General features: G+C 34.6%; 1 protein-coding gene across 1 annotated transcript; it reads right to left on the reverse strand.

Annotated features, from left to right (window-relative positions):
- Positions 1-7,292: 7,292 nt before the first annotated feature.
- Positions 7,293-19,025, reverse strand: LOC148597093 (uncharacterized). The gene is made up of 3 exons (XM_088564200.1): positions 17,583-19,025; positions 10,331-10,709; positions 7,293-9,916 (listed from the first exon to the last, which is right to left on the reverse strand). Exons 1-3 carry the CDS (start codon positions 17,742-17,744, stop codon positions 9,087-9,089), a joined length of 1,371 nt encoding a protein of 456 aa, XP_088420326.1. The 5' UTR covers positions 17,745-19,025; the 3' UTR covers positions 7,293-9,086.
- Between the last annotated feature and the right edge of the window lie 659 nt (positions 19,026-19,684).

Here is a 19,684-nt window from a genome sequence, read left to right on the forward strand (position 1 = left end):
AGTGGTGCACCATGTTGGGAAAGATGCCACGTTCCTCGCACGTTAAAGAACCCAACTGTGATATTCTCCAGGAGTAGATTTGTTTGTTGAGGTTTAACGTCGAGCAGTAATATTTCAGCTATATTCAGACGATGAACACGCCAGGGTACCCCATTCCACCACCTGGTGCACACATCCTAGTTGTTCTGTGGGCAGAGCGCCCTAGCCCCGACTAAGGTTCTGAGCACTATTTAGTCGCCTTTTACGACAAGCGTAGCGCTGCTGCAGGCCGATTCTTTTACCACCCGGACCTGCACCGGCTCCTGGAGTAGAAACCATAGGGCTCCGCCACAGGAGGCTAAATTGCCCGACCCTACCCACCTCTCCCTATTTCCAGTGGCAATCAAAATTTGTCGACCCCATTGTCCTTGTGTCCCATCCCTTTTTCATTTCACCATCATTTCATGTTCATTTTATCATCAATTTCATGTTCATCGTCTGAATATAGCTGAAATATTGCTGCTCGGACGTTAAACCCCAACAAACAAACAAAAATCTTTTAAAGGAGTCTCCTGCAGACATAATGCAACTGGTAAAACAGACTGAACAAGAATAGTTAATTCTAAAATATTAGCCTTTACAACTCGACAATTGAAGTAATTTGGCCAATTTTATGGGTGAGGATTGGGGGATATTTTCTCTGACTTGCATCCGCGACAACGACTCGATGACCTAGTGCGAGTGCCGCTAGTAAGGTCAATTCGTGGAATGAGGTACCCCTGGTATGTTACATGCTTGGATTGTCAGGTTATAATACGGATAACCTAACTGCAAACTATAGTGGTGCACCGTGTTGGGAGAGATGCCACGTTCCTCGCACGTTAAAGAACCCTACTGTGGTATTCTCCCGGAGTGGGAACCATAGGGCTCCGCCACAGGAGGCTAAATTGCTCGACCCTACCCACTTCTCCTTATCCCCAGTGGCAATCAAATTTGGTCGACCCAATTATCTTTGTGTCCCATCCCATTTTTCATTTCATCATTATATCAAGTTCATTTTATCATCCACTTCATGTTCATCGCCTGAATATAGCTGAAATATTGCTGCTCGGGCGTTAAACCCCAACAAATAAACAGACAAATTCTTGAAAATGAGATATGTTTCGCAATCTGAATGAGTGCGAACACTTAAAATTACTTTTATGGTCTTATATTATGGTTTAAAACGTTAAAATTGTCAAAATAGGCATATGTTTCGCTGTGACACATTGATTTCAATTCAATTACTTAAAAATGACACATTTCTGCAAATTGTTAGGATGCGAACAGTGTTAATTTCAATAATGGTCTAAGGTAAAAAAAATATTAACAACGGCAATATTATTATTCTCTTCTATGTTGCGACAAACGACATATTTCTGCCAATTGAAAGCTAAGGGAATAAACATTTTATTATTTTTTAATGGTCTTGTTATTCTTGGTTAATGTGTTTAATTTGTCAATATTAAAATCACACGAGTGTCTCCGACACAAATTTATTCCAGTATAAATTTTTAAAGAAAATTACGTTTAGGAAACATATGAGCGCGAACATTTTCAATCAATAACAAATGTACTTCCGGTTAATATTTTAAAAAATATCAATAAATAATAAAATGCAACATCTGTTATAAGTACAAATTACTCTAAAACAATCTTGTTTAAAAATTATTTTAATTGCTGTCATAGAATTATGATATGTACGTTGCTTTTTACAATTTGTTTGATTGACCAATCAAAATTATTCCTTCGCCACATTCCCCATGGCTCCATTCCCCATGCCCCATTCCCCCCAAAAATGGGAAGTTTATCCCATACAGGTACAGTATCGGTAGCCATGCTTTTCGACGGATCAAAAATCCCCACACCAGTTCTATGCATGATACCCCAAGGAACATTCATACCAAGTTTGGTTCCAATTGGTCAAGTAGTGTCAGAGGAGAAAATGTTTGAAAGAAATAACGTTAAAAACAGTAAAAAAAAACGCCGGAAAGGGCAGTAACTCCATAACTGAACAGATTTTGACCGCAGATAGATCTCATCATGCGGAACACTTTAACTTCATGTCAGAATTTGGCTAAATGAATAAAAAAAAAACCACTTCAGTTCTATACAAGATACCAAAAGGCACACATATGCGGAGTTCTGTTTCAATTGGTAAAATAGTGTCAGAGAAGATTTGTGAAAGAAATAACATTAAAAATAGCTATAACTCAAACATGGCTTTATAGATTCAAATGAAAATTTGACCCCTGATAGATCTTATAATGCTGAACACTTTTACCCCTTTCAGAATGGGCTAAAACTAACCGTCTTGGAGATATATGCGAAAAACTATTGTCTGACCCCTATGTTCTATTTGTAGTACTGTCCCTGTATGGAGTAATCTTCCAACTTGCCCCATACCCCATTGCCCGATTTCCCAGAGCCCCATCCCCCATTGCATCGACTTATTTCCCGTTGTCAAATGCCTTTCCCCATTCGGAAAAAAGAAAAAAATAAAGTAAATGTTTTATCAAACACATATAATTGATAAGGATGCAAAAAAGTATTGTGCAATAAATAATGATTTTAGAATCTCGCCGGCGAGTTCGAGAATTACCGAAATCACGCGATATTTGCATTGTTTACATATATTGTCGACACTCCGAGCTGCTTGAGAAATAATCATGCACAAGATTCTTAAAAATATAGATATATATGTATAAATTGCAAATGAATTTGATTTCTAAAATTATTCTTAAAAATGTTAAAATTGTCCAGATAAGGATTGACTTGATTGTTTGATTGTTGGGGTTTAACGTTCGAGCAGCAATATTTCAGCTATATTCAGACAATGAACGTGAAAGGGATGATAAAATGAACATGAAATGATTGATTGCTGTTGTTTAATGCGAGAGCAGCAATATTTCAGCTGTATTCAGGCGATGATTGATTGATTGTTGGGGTTTAACGCCGTTTTGGCGACCATGAAGATATTACGGAATTTTGAGATGACCGAGTCTGGGAACATTGGTGTGATTTTTTAGCTCTGGCGTTTTGATTTCGTCTAAACATTTCTTGAATGGTTTCATTATCTTTGTGGATACTTCAGTGGGCAGTTTGGCAAGACCATTGATGTCCTCTTTCCAACTCATGATCACCTGCACCTCAACAGTCGAGGACAAACAAGCACGCTTTGCAACACAAGCATATGATGTTTTGCCAGATGCAAGAAAACTGTTGGAAAGTGACCACCTCTGGCTAGCTTCACTGTATGAAATTTTGTTTTCAGTTTTTTTATTTTTTTAAGATATCTTTTTTCTTTTTTTAGCCCCCGGCTAGGTTTACAAGCTTAGCGGTGCTGCAGGCACATTCTTTTAACACCCGGACCTGTACGGGCCTCAAGGATTGCCAGTATATTGGTCTGATAGGAATAACATTATTCTGCAAAATATTTGCCAATATGAAGCCAATCACTTGTTTAAATTGTCAGAGTATAAACCATTCAGTGGCCTTTTGCCCTAACAATGTTAGGAATGCTAATTTTTCTAGGATTAAACAGGCAATTTATAGAGATTCCAACAAATTTCTGATTGACAACAGGGATACGGATGCTTAGGGGAGGCTTAGGATTACTTATGGTGTTTTAGAAATTAGCAATAACTTTAGTGCAGAGGAAGGATGTATTCATGTCTTCATTCAAACAACTTTGTTTGTTTGTTTGTTTGTTGGGGTTTAACGTCAGAGCAGCAATATTTCAGCTATATTCAGACGATGAACATGAAATTGATGATAAAATGAACATGAAATGATGATGAAATGAAAAAGGGATAGGACACAAGGACAATGGGGTCGACAAATTTTGATTGCCACTGGAAATAGGGAGAGGTGGGTAGGGTCGGGCAATTTAGCCTCCTGTGGCGGAACCCTATGGTCCCTACTCCGGGAGATTACCACAGTAGGGTTCTTTAACGTGCGAGGAACGTGGCATCTTTCCCAACACGGTGCACCACTCTGGTTTGCGGTCAGGTTTTCCGTATTATAGCCTGACAATCCCAGCATGTAACACGCCAGGGGTACCCCATTCCACAATCTGGGGCACACATCCCAGTTGCTCTGTGTGCAGAGCGCCCTAGCCCCCGGCTAGGGTTCTGAGCACTATTTAGTCGCCTTTTACGACCCAACAAACAAACAACACAACACAACACAACAAGGTAGTACAATACAGTTAGGACATTTCTGAAAATGTGGTCTCATTTTGCTGAAATAAAGCTGTTTTGAGGCAGTCAGCACAGTGTTTTGTCATAAAAAAAATGATGCATATTGTTTAAATCCTTGGTGTGTGGAAATTCAAGTCATTTATAAGTAATTTAGTGATTATTGTTATAAAATCCAGTAGCCATGGTAACATACTGAAAAAAAAATATTACAGAGTTTTAGTACAAATCAGAGGTGCCTTTCAAAAACTAACTGCCAATTACTATGTTTTATAAAATATCAGGCACTTAGACACTACCACAGGATGAAAGCATGCATGGAGTAGGTGGAACAATGGTAAAAATAATAAGACCCTTTTCGATTCATTCTCTCACAATTTCAGTTCCAAAAGTTCGTGCAAAATAAGGTATTTTGAAAGAGTAATCAAGGGAACCAAGGTTATAGCGGTAATCAAAAGAATGTAATCCAGGAACAAAGACCAGACATGGAAAACAGACATACACAACAAAGAACATAAAGTAACTAAAATCATACATACAAAGTAACAAAAGTAAATGAGCAACTCGGGCCCCAGTAAAAACTGGGAGCATGGACCAGGTGCATCGGTAGGGTAAGCGTCCTTTGCTTTTCCAGAAACACCCGCCGAGTTGCTCATAAAAAGTCAAGTCCGAGGTAGACAAACGAGGGAAGGAAAACCATGAAAATCAGCCATCTGATGTTGGGGAGAGAACCTAATACGGTAGGGGATTGAAGCTTTCCGGATTCCATTCTTCATTTAAATTACACCTGTTTACCATTACATATATAACATCTCTCTACGTATAAATGCTTAACTACATTTAAACAATATATCCAACAAATTTCAACTTTTAATTTTAAGTTTTACAAAATTTGACCGGGGTAACTTGGTGTGCGAAACAGTGCGTCTTAATTTAACTGTATAGTGCACCCTAAAGACAATTATTTATCGTTTTCGGTAAGTAAACTTTCTCTCTTCAGTGCGAATAGAACAGTTTTGTTACATTTTGTTTTAAAGATATATTTTGGTTTTAATGATATACTACAACGTGGCCAACATTTGTCATTTGCACTGCAACCAATTCTTTCATTTTTTTTTCACTGATTTCTACTTACCACAAAGTTTGGTTGTTATGTGGATTTCAGACCTTGATCTGCTCAAAACGATTATACCTTGATAGGAATTTTGCTGAAGAAAATAAATGTTTTACTGTTGAATAAAGAAGGTATTGTGTCCTTAAAAAATTCCGTCATCATCATTTCATGTTCATTTTATCATCCCTTTGAATATAGCTGAAATATTCTGCTCGGGCGTTAAACCCCAACAATCAATCAATCAATCAAGAAGTGATACAAACTGTCAAGATGTCCAGAAAAAGCGACTACAGGGGAAAATAACGATAAGAAGATTTTTCAATATATCTCTGTAATCAAATTCGTATTCTGACTGGTTACATCTGTCTCATAGTGTATACTGACAGAATCGGAATTACGGGGGTTACTTGTAATATTTTATACCTTTAAAGTTCATGTTCAATGTAGGCAGAATACGGATCGTTAGACAGTGCCCAGATGGTATCCGTACTTAATGTAATTATTATGACTTATTGAATGTGCGCCTAACACGTAAAATTTGATAAATTTAATGTGTGATTCTTAACTGTGAAGACAGAATACCAAGTAGATAAACTTTACATAGAATTATTACATGATTGATTGTTACTTGAATGACCGTTGTCAGATTCGACATGCGTTTTAAGAACGCGGATGTTTTATCAATCGAATAGGCCCTGTATTCTACTAGAGCGATGAAATGCTAGCACACAACTAACACAATCCTCAGGAGGGCATCCCACCTCATGTGAAAACATTACTCTGACACCTTGCCAACCAGTGTACTTGGGTAAAAAAAAATGAATTATGGTAACAAAATTGTCATTTCCACCATCTGAACCAGCTCTTAGTGATTTTGTACTTTCAAAGATTTCAGATGACAAAATGAGGACCGATTTTTTTCTGAAAAGTCTTTCAATGACAAAAATGACGAGCGGAAGAAAAATCAGTTTACTAATATCACGTAGACAAGCAATTCTATTTCAAAATTAGAAGTTTAGACTATACCAGAAAACATCCATCAAAAATGCATGTTCTGTGTATGATTATTATTTTAAAGTACATTGGAAATGATTTATTGATTTATAAATAATAAATTAAGGTTTAATGAAGATGAGTCAGAGTATTTAACGACTTTTAGCAGAATGCATATTTGTAAACTGTTATGAGTTAGTTCATTTTGAGAACTATTTTTTTCCTGACAGATACCAATAATTTGTTAAAAAGTAACAATACGGAAAACTCGTCCAAAACTTTAGGTGAAAAAATAGTAACACATACCAAACATCGGTAAAACATACTGTAGCATCAAAACAGAAGACAAAACGAAAATATGAAAACAGGAAACAGAGATGATCCACATTCACAATGTAGACATCAGAATAAAAAGACATGACCAAAACATAAAAACAGGAAACAGAGATGATCCACATTCACAATGTAGATATCAGAATACAAGAACATCACCAAAACATAAAAACAGGAGACAGATGATCCACATACACAATGTAGATATCAGAATACAAGAACATCACCAAAACATAAAAACGGGAAACAGAGATGATCCACATACACAATGTAGATATCAGAATAAAAAGAAATGAACAGAACATGAAAACGGGAAACAGAGATGATCCACATACACAATGTAGATATCAGAACACAAAGAAATGAACAGAACATGAAAACGGGAAACAGAGACGATCCACGAAGCAAACAAGGTCCACATACACAATATATACAGCAGAATAAAATAAAACTGCATATAAAATTGAAAGTAAGAAAAACAAGACAATATACAAATACTATAGCACTTGCAAATTATCAAACAAAAAAGTGACACGTCGATATCAGTTGAACACAATAAAAACAACAAAAAGATATTTGGGACATATTTTCTTGCAAAAAAAGGTTATCATAAAAAAGATAATCATTATTTTTCTGGCAGTTTATTCAGGAAAAAAAATAATCCAGATATTGTGTATTTACAGAATACATAAGAGATTTAATATGGACTAATGTGAACAAGTATTTAATATGGCAACAAATGCACCTACATAAAACCAATACTATGAACAATTGTCTTCATCACCGGTTCTATCGTCAGTCATTAAATTTAATCTAATGTCTGATCTATGGAAATAATACTCCTTTTTTTCAGGAATATGATATTTATCTGAGTGACAATGTGGTATCCATTTGATTGTAAATACAACTAAAATATTTTTTTTATTATATAGAAATTTGATGCATATTTTCTTACATTTTCAGAATGTTAAACTTGGCAATTTTGCCACTCTATACACTTCGTGTAAAGTATAAAACCAGTATTATTTGTTTTTATTTGCAGTGTTTATAAACTAATTGGAGATGTGCGTCTCCTATCTTGAACATATGTAGCAAATATTTGATACAATTTTGGAAACAAAATGTGGCATGTGCCACCCACTGCCTGTGTCTTCCATGGACAAATTTAAAAGATCATACCGTTGCACTGTGACCTGATGTGGTAGATTAACAAGTAAGAGATAGTGTAATATAGATCGAATTTTGCGGTATTTGTCAAAGTACTAATGTAGTAATGGGGGGCAACCATTTGATTTTGAGGGGCCTGGCAAGTTTAGTGGGGTTAGAATATTTATTTTTCAAAATTTAAGGGTCAGAAAATTCATTTTCATATATTGCCAGCCCACCCCTCAGAATCAAATGGTCATCTCCTAACCAAGATTCTAGAAAAAAAAGAAATAGCTGGCAGTGTAACAGGAAGCCCAGCATTAATTAAAAAGTAAAATGAGTATGCTTCACAATTATACTTGGTGCAACCATATCATTTAGATATAAGCTTCCGCCAGGTTACAGTGAGCTGCTTATTCTTCTGCATCAAATGGTTCTCACTAGTATAAAGTTGCAAGAATAAATACTGCAGTGTAATTTTATATAATATCCCTGTCGTGTAACTTTTCAGACACGTTTTAGGTGGACAGTTAAGATCATATACGACTACAGTCCAATTGGAATGTTCAAATACATGTGAGCGCATCCCAAAACTTGTAAAAGTGGGTTAAAGGTTATTATTTGCTCACTTTTGACAAAATAATTGCCCAAAAAGTTAACCCAACCCCTATAACTCCCCAACTACTGGATGCGCTAGTGAGGTGAAGTAAATACAGAATTACGTGTACATTTCTATTCATATTTAAGCGAAGATATTCTGAAGTTCTTGATTACTCCTTCGAATATGGTTTGTAAGTCTCGTTCTAGTTTCAGTTTCCCTTCCGGAATTTCTGGTGTAGAACGTATTGAAATCCGAAGACCGATATGCATTTTAGTGTGTACTTCCGGGAAATTCAAACGCTGCTCCACAATGCAAAATCGTTTTTTATGCTATTCTATACATTTTCATCTCTTAGAACTTGATAACTGTCATTTTTAATCAGTATTTTTACCCAAAAATGATACTTCGCTTTTAATATTGAACTGAATGCTATATTAATGACGAATCTCCATACATTTGAATGGTAGACTAGGACCCATTCTTACGAAACCACGGAGTCACGTGTTGAGACTTACATACCCTATACTGGCAATGAGTACAACCAACAACATAGAAAGTGGACTCACTTGATTTAAATTGTTTTGGGTACCACGAACTGAAGCATTGATCCCCAAAAACATCAACAGTCCATTGAAAAAAAAAACACATTGTATCAACCACAGTAAATGGACAATGAATGCTATCACCCAAGGAAGTTCAATCTTTGTAAATCGTCCTCAGGTAAAAAGGAAAAATGAACTTGTGACCCTGATCCGCCAAGTAGTGCCATAAGGGGCGAAATTGGCGCAAGAATATTACGATTACGTGTCATTCGATTCGTGGAATTACGACTATTTTGATTCCTAGTATTTTTAACACTATTTGAAGCACTATTGTGATTATTTGAAGGATTTCGTTTGGTCGGTGGTTGCCATAGTAACGTCCAACCATCGGATATGCTGTTGTGTCTACTTTGTTGCTGTGTTTGTGTGTTTTGTAGAATATTCGAGTTAGATAAAACGCTGTGTCTATTATTTGCACGACCTGTTAATTGACTCCATGGGTCAGTTTGAACAGGTGGCAGTGTAGTCATACGTTGCCATGAGTCACTCGTAGACGGCTGAGTTGGAGCAAAACTTTGTAAATGTCCAGCAGAAGAAAACGAAGGCTGTCGTGTTGGTACAACACTGTGTAAGTTATCAAAATCATCAAAAAATTTTGATTGCATATTTCCAGACCAAGTATTAGTGCCACTACTCCAACTACCTCGATCTTCGCTCTCGTCCGAATCGCTCTCCTGATTGTTGCTCCATGTTAACCCATGTTCACTACCAGGTAGTGAAAACCATTGATTGAGGAGTTGAATGCCCGATAACGAGCTGTCTTTCTCTTCACTTTCCTGGGAATTAGAGATCGAGAATCCACTCGTAGAATGGTGAGATCCGATTTGAATATCCGCGCAATTCCAGAACTCTTCCTGATTGCCACACCCCATACATCCTCGACCCCTTCTGTCTACCCCCCAACTGTTACCTAAAACACAATATATATTTATATAACGATCCATAAACAATGTAAAGCGAGGGAAGATCGTGAGACATTTGCTTAAAGAGATGTAGTCTGGATTATGATGTAATCAACGTTTTCCGTAGCAATTTGTTATTCTATAAACGCTGCATTGTTTATTCACAGTATACGTGTGTCGATTGTTTAGTTAAATGGTCTTTTGATGTAAATATCAAAAAATGTGTTTAATGCTAAAAATGCTTTCGTCATCGGAAGACAAACTAGTATACTATTTTTCCTGCAGATCAAATAAAACAATATTTCTATCAAAACAAGAGCTTTGTAACGTTGATTTACCAATAAAAACTACTGGTTATAATGCGATGCGTCAAGATTCCAAAACCAGGATTTCTTTTTAGGAACAAATGGTGTATGACTAACCTGTTTTGTACCTCCATTGAAGAACACACTGCGAGCATTCAAGACCTCTCGGGAGCACTAAGTTGAGCCACTGAGCTCCACTATTTCTTGGGTAATACCTAGTACGATATCGTCCGTTACCCTCCTTTATTTCAAGAGGATGTTCGTCTAGACAGCGTTGTGTTACTGGCATTGTTGGGTTATTGTGAGGACAAATTTTAAACTCGTAATAGCCTTTGTGGTATGCTGTCAAAACAACTTTGACAGGAATTGTTCGTTGGTCTGAGGAATAATTCCTAGCTATGACGCCAAGTCCGTATTTCCCGCCAGCCTCATTTTGGCGTGGTCCTTGAAATGGGTCGCCGCATGTGCCACAACGCCCACCCATTAGTCGCATATTCTGAAAAAGAAAACATTGAATATTATTATAGAACACTGGAAAGCTATGCAAATTTGGTAGAGTCACAGACACTTTTTTAAATAGATTATTTGACTTCGAATTTACTTGATGTGATTCTCTCGTTTTTGCTGTGCCAGCTCAAGCCAGAAAACAAATTGCGTGAAGATGATGGCATTGAAGCTCTTGAAGGGACTATAAGAGATATAAACAATAAATTAATAATTTAAACAAACAAAAACTTAAAACTTAAAATAGACAAATTAGTATTGACTTAATATCATTATTATGTAAAAATAATCAAGAATTTAAATTTAAAATCATCACAGATTAGAAAATACTCTTAAGGATTTATGTAATGATGTCTTTTACTGCTTTCTTTTGTGCTTAATATTTATAATGTACTTGTAATATAGGAATTTGTGGAGGTGTGAATCCCCAACTTTCCGTTTTATCATTATTGGCTAGAAATGGATAACATTTACGACCCTTTATCATATAATGTAGCATCAATACGGCCATATCTGTCAATAGGCAATAATCCGTATAAATGTAGCATCAATGCGGCCATATCTGTCAATAGGCAATAATCCGTATAAATGTAGCATCAATACGCCCATATCTGTCAATAGGCAATAATCCTTACACCATAAATCAGAAAACTAAATGATGTTTTTATTATACATGTATCAATTCTACTATGATTTGTTTAAGGTACAACCAATAAGTCAAACCGACCCAAATATGTCTTTCGTTACGAAACTATTATGGAGCCATAATTGCTGGCTCTGTAGGCTGAATATTTTATTGGTGGATCAAGTAGCTGCCTTAATCGCACTTAACGAAATAGGAAATATTTAAAATAATGTATTGTTAAATGTTAAAACATTGACCCAAAATACTCAGATCTAGAAAGCAATTTATTTCAATATATATTCAATCAGATTCGTTATTAAGTATTATATTATGACGAAAGTGACCAATATGTATATTCTTCATATATTTCTACGTTAAATTTGAGCCGCCGCGGGACTCCGCCCTTCTTGATAAATCTTAGAATCCTCCTGTATATCGATTTATCTTTTGTCAAGTATTATCCAGGAGTGATTGACAAAACATTTTAGATTCACTTTTTCTTCAGCTATAAATATATAAACGGAATTGCATAGAATTTTCTTGCTTTTAATGATTGCCTTTAAATTAACGAAACAAGAACTGACGATACAGATCGGTATTTCCGGTGTCTCAATGATAAATCAGCTCCTAGCACCTTTGTCTTTTTTGTCGAGTAGATTTTGTCATTTTGATTTCTAGGTGATGGTTACCAGGATGTTTATAATTCTGTACATTATTTGGAAAAAAATGCGTAACACAATTGCCTGGACTGTCCTTTCCCCCCTTTTCATAATTTCTAAGTAGGGGTATGTATACTAACTACATTGTAGCACAATTTGATAAATGTCATGTTTTGTTTTTCAAATAGTAATAAATCTTTTCTTGTCCCAAAGTTGCGGTAAACCACTTGAGAAACGAAATTTACATGTGGTCGTACCGGTCTTTCAGATATATTGAGGTCATTTAAATATGGTCCTTTCGAAGTAGACTTTAGATTTTCGTGAATTTTATCATCACGATCTTCAGGCCATGATTACAGTGCAAAAATAGGCCATTAATGGAACATTAAGTGATATGTGATGGCAAAATGTTCAAAATAGCCTTACTTGAAAACTACAATTTTGAATTTGTTGATAATTCAATTGAAACTCTATTTTATGGTACTACTGAACAAAGTGCAAGATTTCAAAAACATTCATTGATTCGTTCTCAAGTTATTATATGGAAACCGTCGGGGACGGATAGACGGACGGGCGCACAACTTCTCGTGTGGGGGTAGGGTGGATGTGGTGTATCACATTATACATGTGCCTCGACACTTTAATTGTTCATATACAGAGATTCTGTATACAATTCTTTAATGTGAATTATTTTAGTTGACAGATGTTTTTACTCAGTATTAAAGAAGTTATGAGTTTTTGTACTGACAAAAATCTTCCAAAATAAGGTTAAAATTCTTCAAAACACCATTAGTCATATCAATCACTTGTTGCTGGTATTAAGGAGGAAGACCCAAGGTAGGGGACACAACTCTTACAAATAACTGGAACGTTTGTATTCAGCATTTACATCAATCTTGTGTAAGCGTCAAAGTATTTTGGACTGATTTCATTCTGTTTCAATTGAAGGCTTTGGTGAAATTGAATATGATACAAACATATCACTGATTTTAAGAGTTCTTACCCTAGGTCTACCTCCTTAATTGCATATTTCCAATCGAATTTGTAAGATGATCGAATACTTAAAAGCAGTGTAAAAGAACCAAGTTCAGAGACGTGGCTTATAAAGTTTTTGAATTTAAGAAGTACTTACGTTAAAAACATTTAATCAATTCATGTACATTCCATCTTAACCCATCAGATTTGCCAATTAAAAAGGAAAATACATTGCATGTCGTAAAACAAGAGAGCAGAACGCTTTTTAATTTGTCTAGTTATTGTGAATACAACTATGATGAAAGACTCAAATTTCGTTATTACGGGACAGAACATCGCCTTGTTTATCAAACTGCCTTCATTACCCTATAAGTACAAGTTCGCATAAGAACAATGCAGAGAATGTCAACTTTCAAAATTGTGTAAACGAATACACTGTATGCCAGTAGTAGTTGAAGAACCAATAGTAGAAATGAACGTGACGAGGAAAGTGGAGAATAGAAATGATTGGTTATATAAAGATACAGAGCCAATCTTCCTTAGATGTACTTCCATGACAGTTAGAGTGGGGAAAGTGACGGGGAAAGTGGAGAATAGAAATGATTGGTTATATAAAGATACAGAGTCAATCTTCCTTAGATGTACTTCCATGACAGTTAGAGTGGGGAAACGCTCCCAGACCCACGTGGGGTCTGGGAGTAGGCCAGAGCGTCTACATAGCAGCCCCGACGCTAATAGGACATACTCTGACCGAGTTCTTCGTTCAGGTATCCCGAAGGCTGGGCTGGTTGGTTCTACTAACCCACTAACATCGACCGTAAGAGGCCTGTATTGGTATTCAAGGTCGTTAAAACCCCCAATCGTCATCAGATCTATAGTGAATATAAACTGGTGGTAAATAGCATAATCTCGCCAGTTTGTTTTCAACTCAATTGTAATACCTAGGTTTATTTCTTACGGGGGTTCTTACTTTTAGGCACCATTTTATTTCGTTTCAAGTAATACTAGTAGTAGTTTCTCTATGATACTACTTCTAATGGTACGTTTATTGCATCGTAAACGTGACTTTCTGAAATATTTGGGTTGTTTCGAACGTCAACAAATATTCTCTCTCTCTCTCTGTGTGTGTGTGTGTGTGTGCTTTGTTTTTTGTTTTTGTTTATGTATTGGCATGATTCTTGGTTAAATTGTACTTAACAGTAATTTATTGCTGGATGCTATATACAATAAAGTAATATAGTGACTGTCTTATTTCGATGTATAAGTAAAAAGATGTTTACGCAAAAATACACTTACTTTATTGAGCGTTTGTGGTTTCTGTGACGTTTAAAATGTGTTATTTAATAGAATCTAGAATGACTAAATATTCATGAAATGGTTTTTATTCAACACCCAATGATCTCTGAAAAAATAACTTTGGTCTCTGTTTAAGAGTAATCAAGGAACCAAGATTCGAACAAAACCTAAAATAATATTTTCAAAGGAAAAAGGCTAGACAGGGAATATAAACATACACAAAAAAGAACATGAAATAACCAAAAATAACACGTACAAAGAAACAAGAGTAAATGAGCAACCCGGACTCCACTAAAAACTGGAAGCAAGGATCAGGTGCGCCGGTAGGTTAAGCGTCCTCTGCTTTTCTAGAAACTCCTACCGAGTAAGGAATGTTTCAACCTATGTTAATATCGTATAATCAGTTTAAAATTGAAAGCATTGCGTGTTATTTCTTTCTCATGGATTCTAGTCATAGTATCAAAAACTTATTCTCAATCATAACGTTTATTTGGTATGGATTACTTGAATTGCGAGCTGGGAGCCCGACAGTTGTTAATGACGTCATAGTATTAAAATGGGCTATTCAAAATAACATGGTTTGCTTTGAGGGAATCAACCAGTCAGAAAGCTTGATACAAATCAAACTACAATATGATGGAATAAAACACACGCTTAATACATGTATACGCAGATTTCATATAAAGTTCTTTATGTGTTTCAATTCAGTAAACCCCTTTGAAACGTCTGATCGACCGGGTAATTTACCCTAAGTGGTAATGGGTATGACAAAATTACCCCTGTCTCAGAGTTTGGTAGCTACATGTAGGCACGAACATGCACACATTAGAATAACAGTCATCGTGTTCTAGTCACTACGTCATCACAGACCATACACGATGTAAACAAAAACTTATCTTTGATAGTGATTAAAGTTAAATATACTTATGTTTTTTGTCTAATATTAAATTTATTTTAGTATTTTATTGAAATGTAACGATTGTTAACTTTATTATCGCTGTGTGTCTTCAAAACCACAGGCTGTTTTCTTTTGCCTATAGATTCTTTGCTGCCAATAGGTAGCAATATTATTAACAGCGTTGAGCATTGTATCGTATATGAATTGCACAGTCATAATGTTATAATGATAAAATCATACATTATAAAACATGGCAAATCAATTACATTATACTTCAGGTAATGTGTACTGATATTAAAAATGAATAATTTGCAATTATAAACGAATTATGAATATATTATCCAATCAGTGATGGATTTGAGTTCATATGAAGCGTACCTTTTGTATAAATATCATTCAAAGTGATATAATAGGTATATATGTAGAATTTCACTTCGTTATTTAAACACTGTATAATTCACGAAATACGGGGTTTTGAATTTATGCTTGGTAGTCTTTCTCTTAATCTTAAAAAAATTCTAAACAAAATTTACAAATCTGGTATATCAAGTAAATACCCCAACAATTTTTGGCTTATTCAGCCAAAATTTATTTGACAAAAGAAATAATGTTATTTCAAGGAGAAGGGAACTGGCGTGAAAAAATGAAAACAAAATTTCTTTTAAAGATAACCCAAACAATTTTCAGCAACAGGTTTTAAAAGAACACTAAATTGACATTCTTCCATATTTCAAAAATGATTATTTGGGGTCACTGAAATCTTTTTCTTGATATATTTTAAAACATATATTTTCCGCCAAATATCTCCCCTTAGAAAGAATTTTCCCGCCAATTATCTCCTTTTTTTTACAAATAATGCTTGTAATTTAACGATACATTTTTGTGTAAAAAAATCGTTGGAAAATAATTGAAACATATCATGTCTACATCATTTCAAACATTATTACTTAGTAATCTCTAATTTATTAGTTAAAAAGAAAATATAAATATTGTATGATTTTGCAAGATGACAGAAAAGAATGATCCATGTAATAGGTATGATTTACCTTAAAGGTCGTTCGAAACATGAAGAAAAAGAGTCCGATTAACTCAAAACAAAGAGTAACAAAAATGCACCCCTCCCCCCACCTCAAAACGAATTCTCATGAGTATCAAAATGGACAAAATGGCGAGTTCGCTTATTTTAAAACTACAAAAAGCTTTTAAATTAAGACAGGTTCTCTTTTTTATTATCAGTTTTAGACGCAACACAGTCATCAATAAAAATGTAATTATTTTTTTTCTTTTAGTAAGCATGCGATTTGCAGAGGTCGATCGTGGAAACGATCATAGGTCAGTATGTTCAGATCTTTTCAGTTTTGAGAAAAGTATACGTGATTGAGCTTTAGTTAAAAAAAGACTAAGCTTTAACTAACAAATTCTTTTTAAATTACAAGTATGCGAAGCCTAGGTCCAGTTTCATAAAGAATCTCATAACGATCAACTTTACACTTACGACTTTTTGTGAAATCGAGACCAGGTGTCAGTTTCACAAAAAGTCGTAAGTGTAAAATTGATCGTAAGTAATGACGTCATAAAGTAAAATAGCATTGTGACGTCATGATTTATGATCAATTTCACACTTACGACTTTTTGTGAAACCAACGCCTGGTCTCGATTTCACAAAAAGTCGTAAGTGTAAGGTTGATCGTAAGTAATGACGTCATAAAGTAATTTAGCATTGTGACGTCATGATTTTCGATCAATTTCACACTTACGACTTTTTGTGAAACCGACGCCAGTTCTTTTTAAAATTGTGACTCCTACAATGTAGTCCATATATGTTGGATTTAGTTTGAATATAACATTCAACAGCGACATAAACATGCATTGCAATGCTCATCGCTTACTCAATGCCCGTCATCAAAATGTCATATCGTTAATCTTTTTTTACTGTCGGCAGTTGTTCACAATTTTTTACATTCAGCAGATGGTGCCTTTTAGAAAAAAAAAGTATTTCAATAAATATGAAAAATAAGTCTCGATTAATTGTGATAACTGTGTTCATATCTTTCTCTGAAAATTAAACAGAATAACACATTGGTAACAATGTACCAAGTCAGGAATGGATTTTATTTCCAATGTCGTAAAGTGTCGAAGGTAATGGTCGGTTACTGCTCTACATACTGACAATGTTTCGATTAAAAACAATCTAGTTACCAATTCGGAAAAAAGTTCCGTTACTTATTTCAGCACAACAATGTTACTCTCTTTTTAAAATTTAATGACAGACATACATGAAATAATGATAAATTTTTGACATGATATTTCTCATATTGAAATACTTAATTTTGCAAAACTCATCGTCTGTGAATTGTTTTTTTTTTAATGTCGACAGTAGAAATGAATCTATAAATAGATTATGACACTGACCTCTCTCCCTCCACAGTAAAGTTGATTGTCATTATAATTCACGGGGGCCTCTGGATTTTCTCGCCAAAGTGAAGATCTCTGAGGGGGGTCGGCCAAATATCCGTGCTGCAGTGATTTTTGTATCCCGAGTACAAAGACAATAATCCTGAACACGGAACACATCTTTGTCACTGCATTAAACCAGATATTGTGGTAAATCTCTATTGATATACTCTGTGATCATCTAAACACTGCCATCTGTCAAAAACTGTAATGGATCGTTTACACTATTCAAAACTTTAATTTCAAAACTTCTGTCATTTATTTTACAAAAAATACGAGGAACATAAAAAGGAAATCGGGAAAATGTACAGTTTTAGTACAAAATGTCATAGGGGTTATAAGAGTGATAGAACTTAAATAGACATAAATTTTGTCCTAAGTAAATACAGTCATGTAAATTTGTCCATTATTGGCATTTATTGTTTGTTTGTTAAACAATTCGAAATTTTCGCCGAAACATGTGATTTTTCTATGTCAATTATCAATCAAGATTATGATTAGGGAATAATATTTCATAATGTGTCCTTAATGCACATGTATACATACCAGTTGTCTACGTTGTGAATACATGCTTAGTTTTCATTTTAGTGGAGATGATTAAGTACACATAAAACATGAAAATACATCAAAATATTTGAAATGATTATGTATATTCAAAACTAAATGAAATCTGAACCTTGCCCGTTTAGTTTCTGTATTTCTTATATCTCATAGTAAGCTCTTGTTTTTCTTTTCTTTTCTTTTTTGTTTTTTTTTTCTTTTTTATAAGTTTTTAATTTGTTATAGACAGTTTGTACTCCTTATTAAATTGAGGTTCCAACATGCACGTGAATCGTAATTAAATCTCCTTAGTCTAAACTATTTTACATGATTTTCCTATACTTGCGTTAGTGTTATCTACTTTATATTTATGAAAAGATACGAAAAACAAAATGAGATGAGGGAAGATCTATGAAATGGAAATAAAATTTTGAAATGATGGGTGACAGACTGCAAGCAGTACTAAACTGCTAGTTCAACAAAAAAACAATCTTACACTAATGAAAAGTGAGCATATAATCTGTACAAACATATTGTGCGTAATTTAGAAAAAGAGAAAAAAAACGGCCTATAATATCATATAGAAAAAAAACCAAATTGTTGTTTTACCTTACATAGTCTAATCGTGTATTCCATGTACATACACAGTAAGTATCAATCAACGAATGGTTCACCTTGGAAAAAAATTACCTTAATGTGTCATTTATTTCGAATATTCCGATTATTTTTATAAGTGTTTACTGACGTGTTATATGATTAAGGGGACAACTTCCTTACTTCGTATTTATGGTTACAGTTTATTGACAGTGCCACTAAATATCAATAAAATGATCATTACAGTGATGTATTTTTGTTTTGTCACTGTGTGGTTTTGTACCTATGTACTCACAGAGTGTCAAAAAACTATAGAAAGGAGTGGATAAGGGGCACGTCTGTCGTACCGATATGTCCACATGAAATGACGTTATTCTTTTAATAAATTCAATAGTTTTAGAATTTGCCATTCACATTGAATTGAATACTGTTTTGATGTACTACCCTCTCTTTCCGTATTGTTATAATATGTGATTTACAATTATTACAGATTGAGTATTGTCAATAATAATTTGAAAGTACATGTAATAAGCTGTTGTTTTTTTCTATTTAAACAATCATGAAAAAAAAATTAAAAACTTCCTCTCCAAAGTAGGACATACACACACAGTCTATCATAAATAACTCTCAATTTAAAGGTTTGATCCTTTTAAAGGCTTTTCTCTTTCTACTTTATGTGTAAATGAGTGTATGATTTACTGTATTATATGCATAAGCTTTTAGGTTGACTGAAGCATAGCATCATACTAGAAACATTGTCAATATCACCAACAGAGCAGAAAACAGAAACAAATTAATAATGTTTCTTTTTTTTTGCACAAATGTAATTTAACAAATCGCGTTACACGTGCAGTATATCATGTATATTGAGTATACAATTTACTGCCTTTGTGTGGCGGCAGTTTTTCTCCATTTGATCGGAAACA

The sequence above is a fragment of the Perna viridis genome, chromosome 15 (genome assembly GCF_037379345.1).
Source record: "Perna viridis isolate PV_CMFRI_1.1 ecotype Kerala chromosome 15, ASM3737934v1, whole genome shotgun sequence".
Lineage (NCBI taxonomy): Eukaryota > Metazoa > Mollusca > Bivalvia > Mytilida > Mytilidae > Perna > Perna viridis.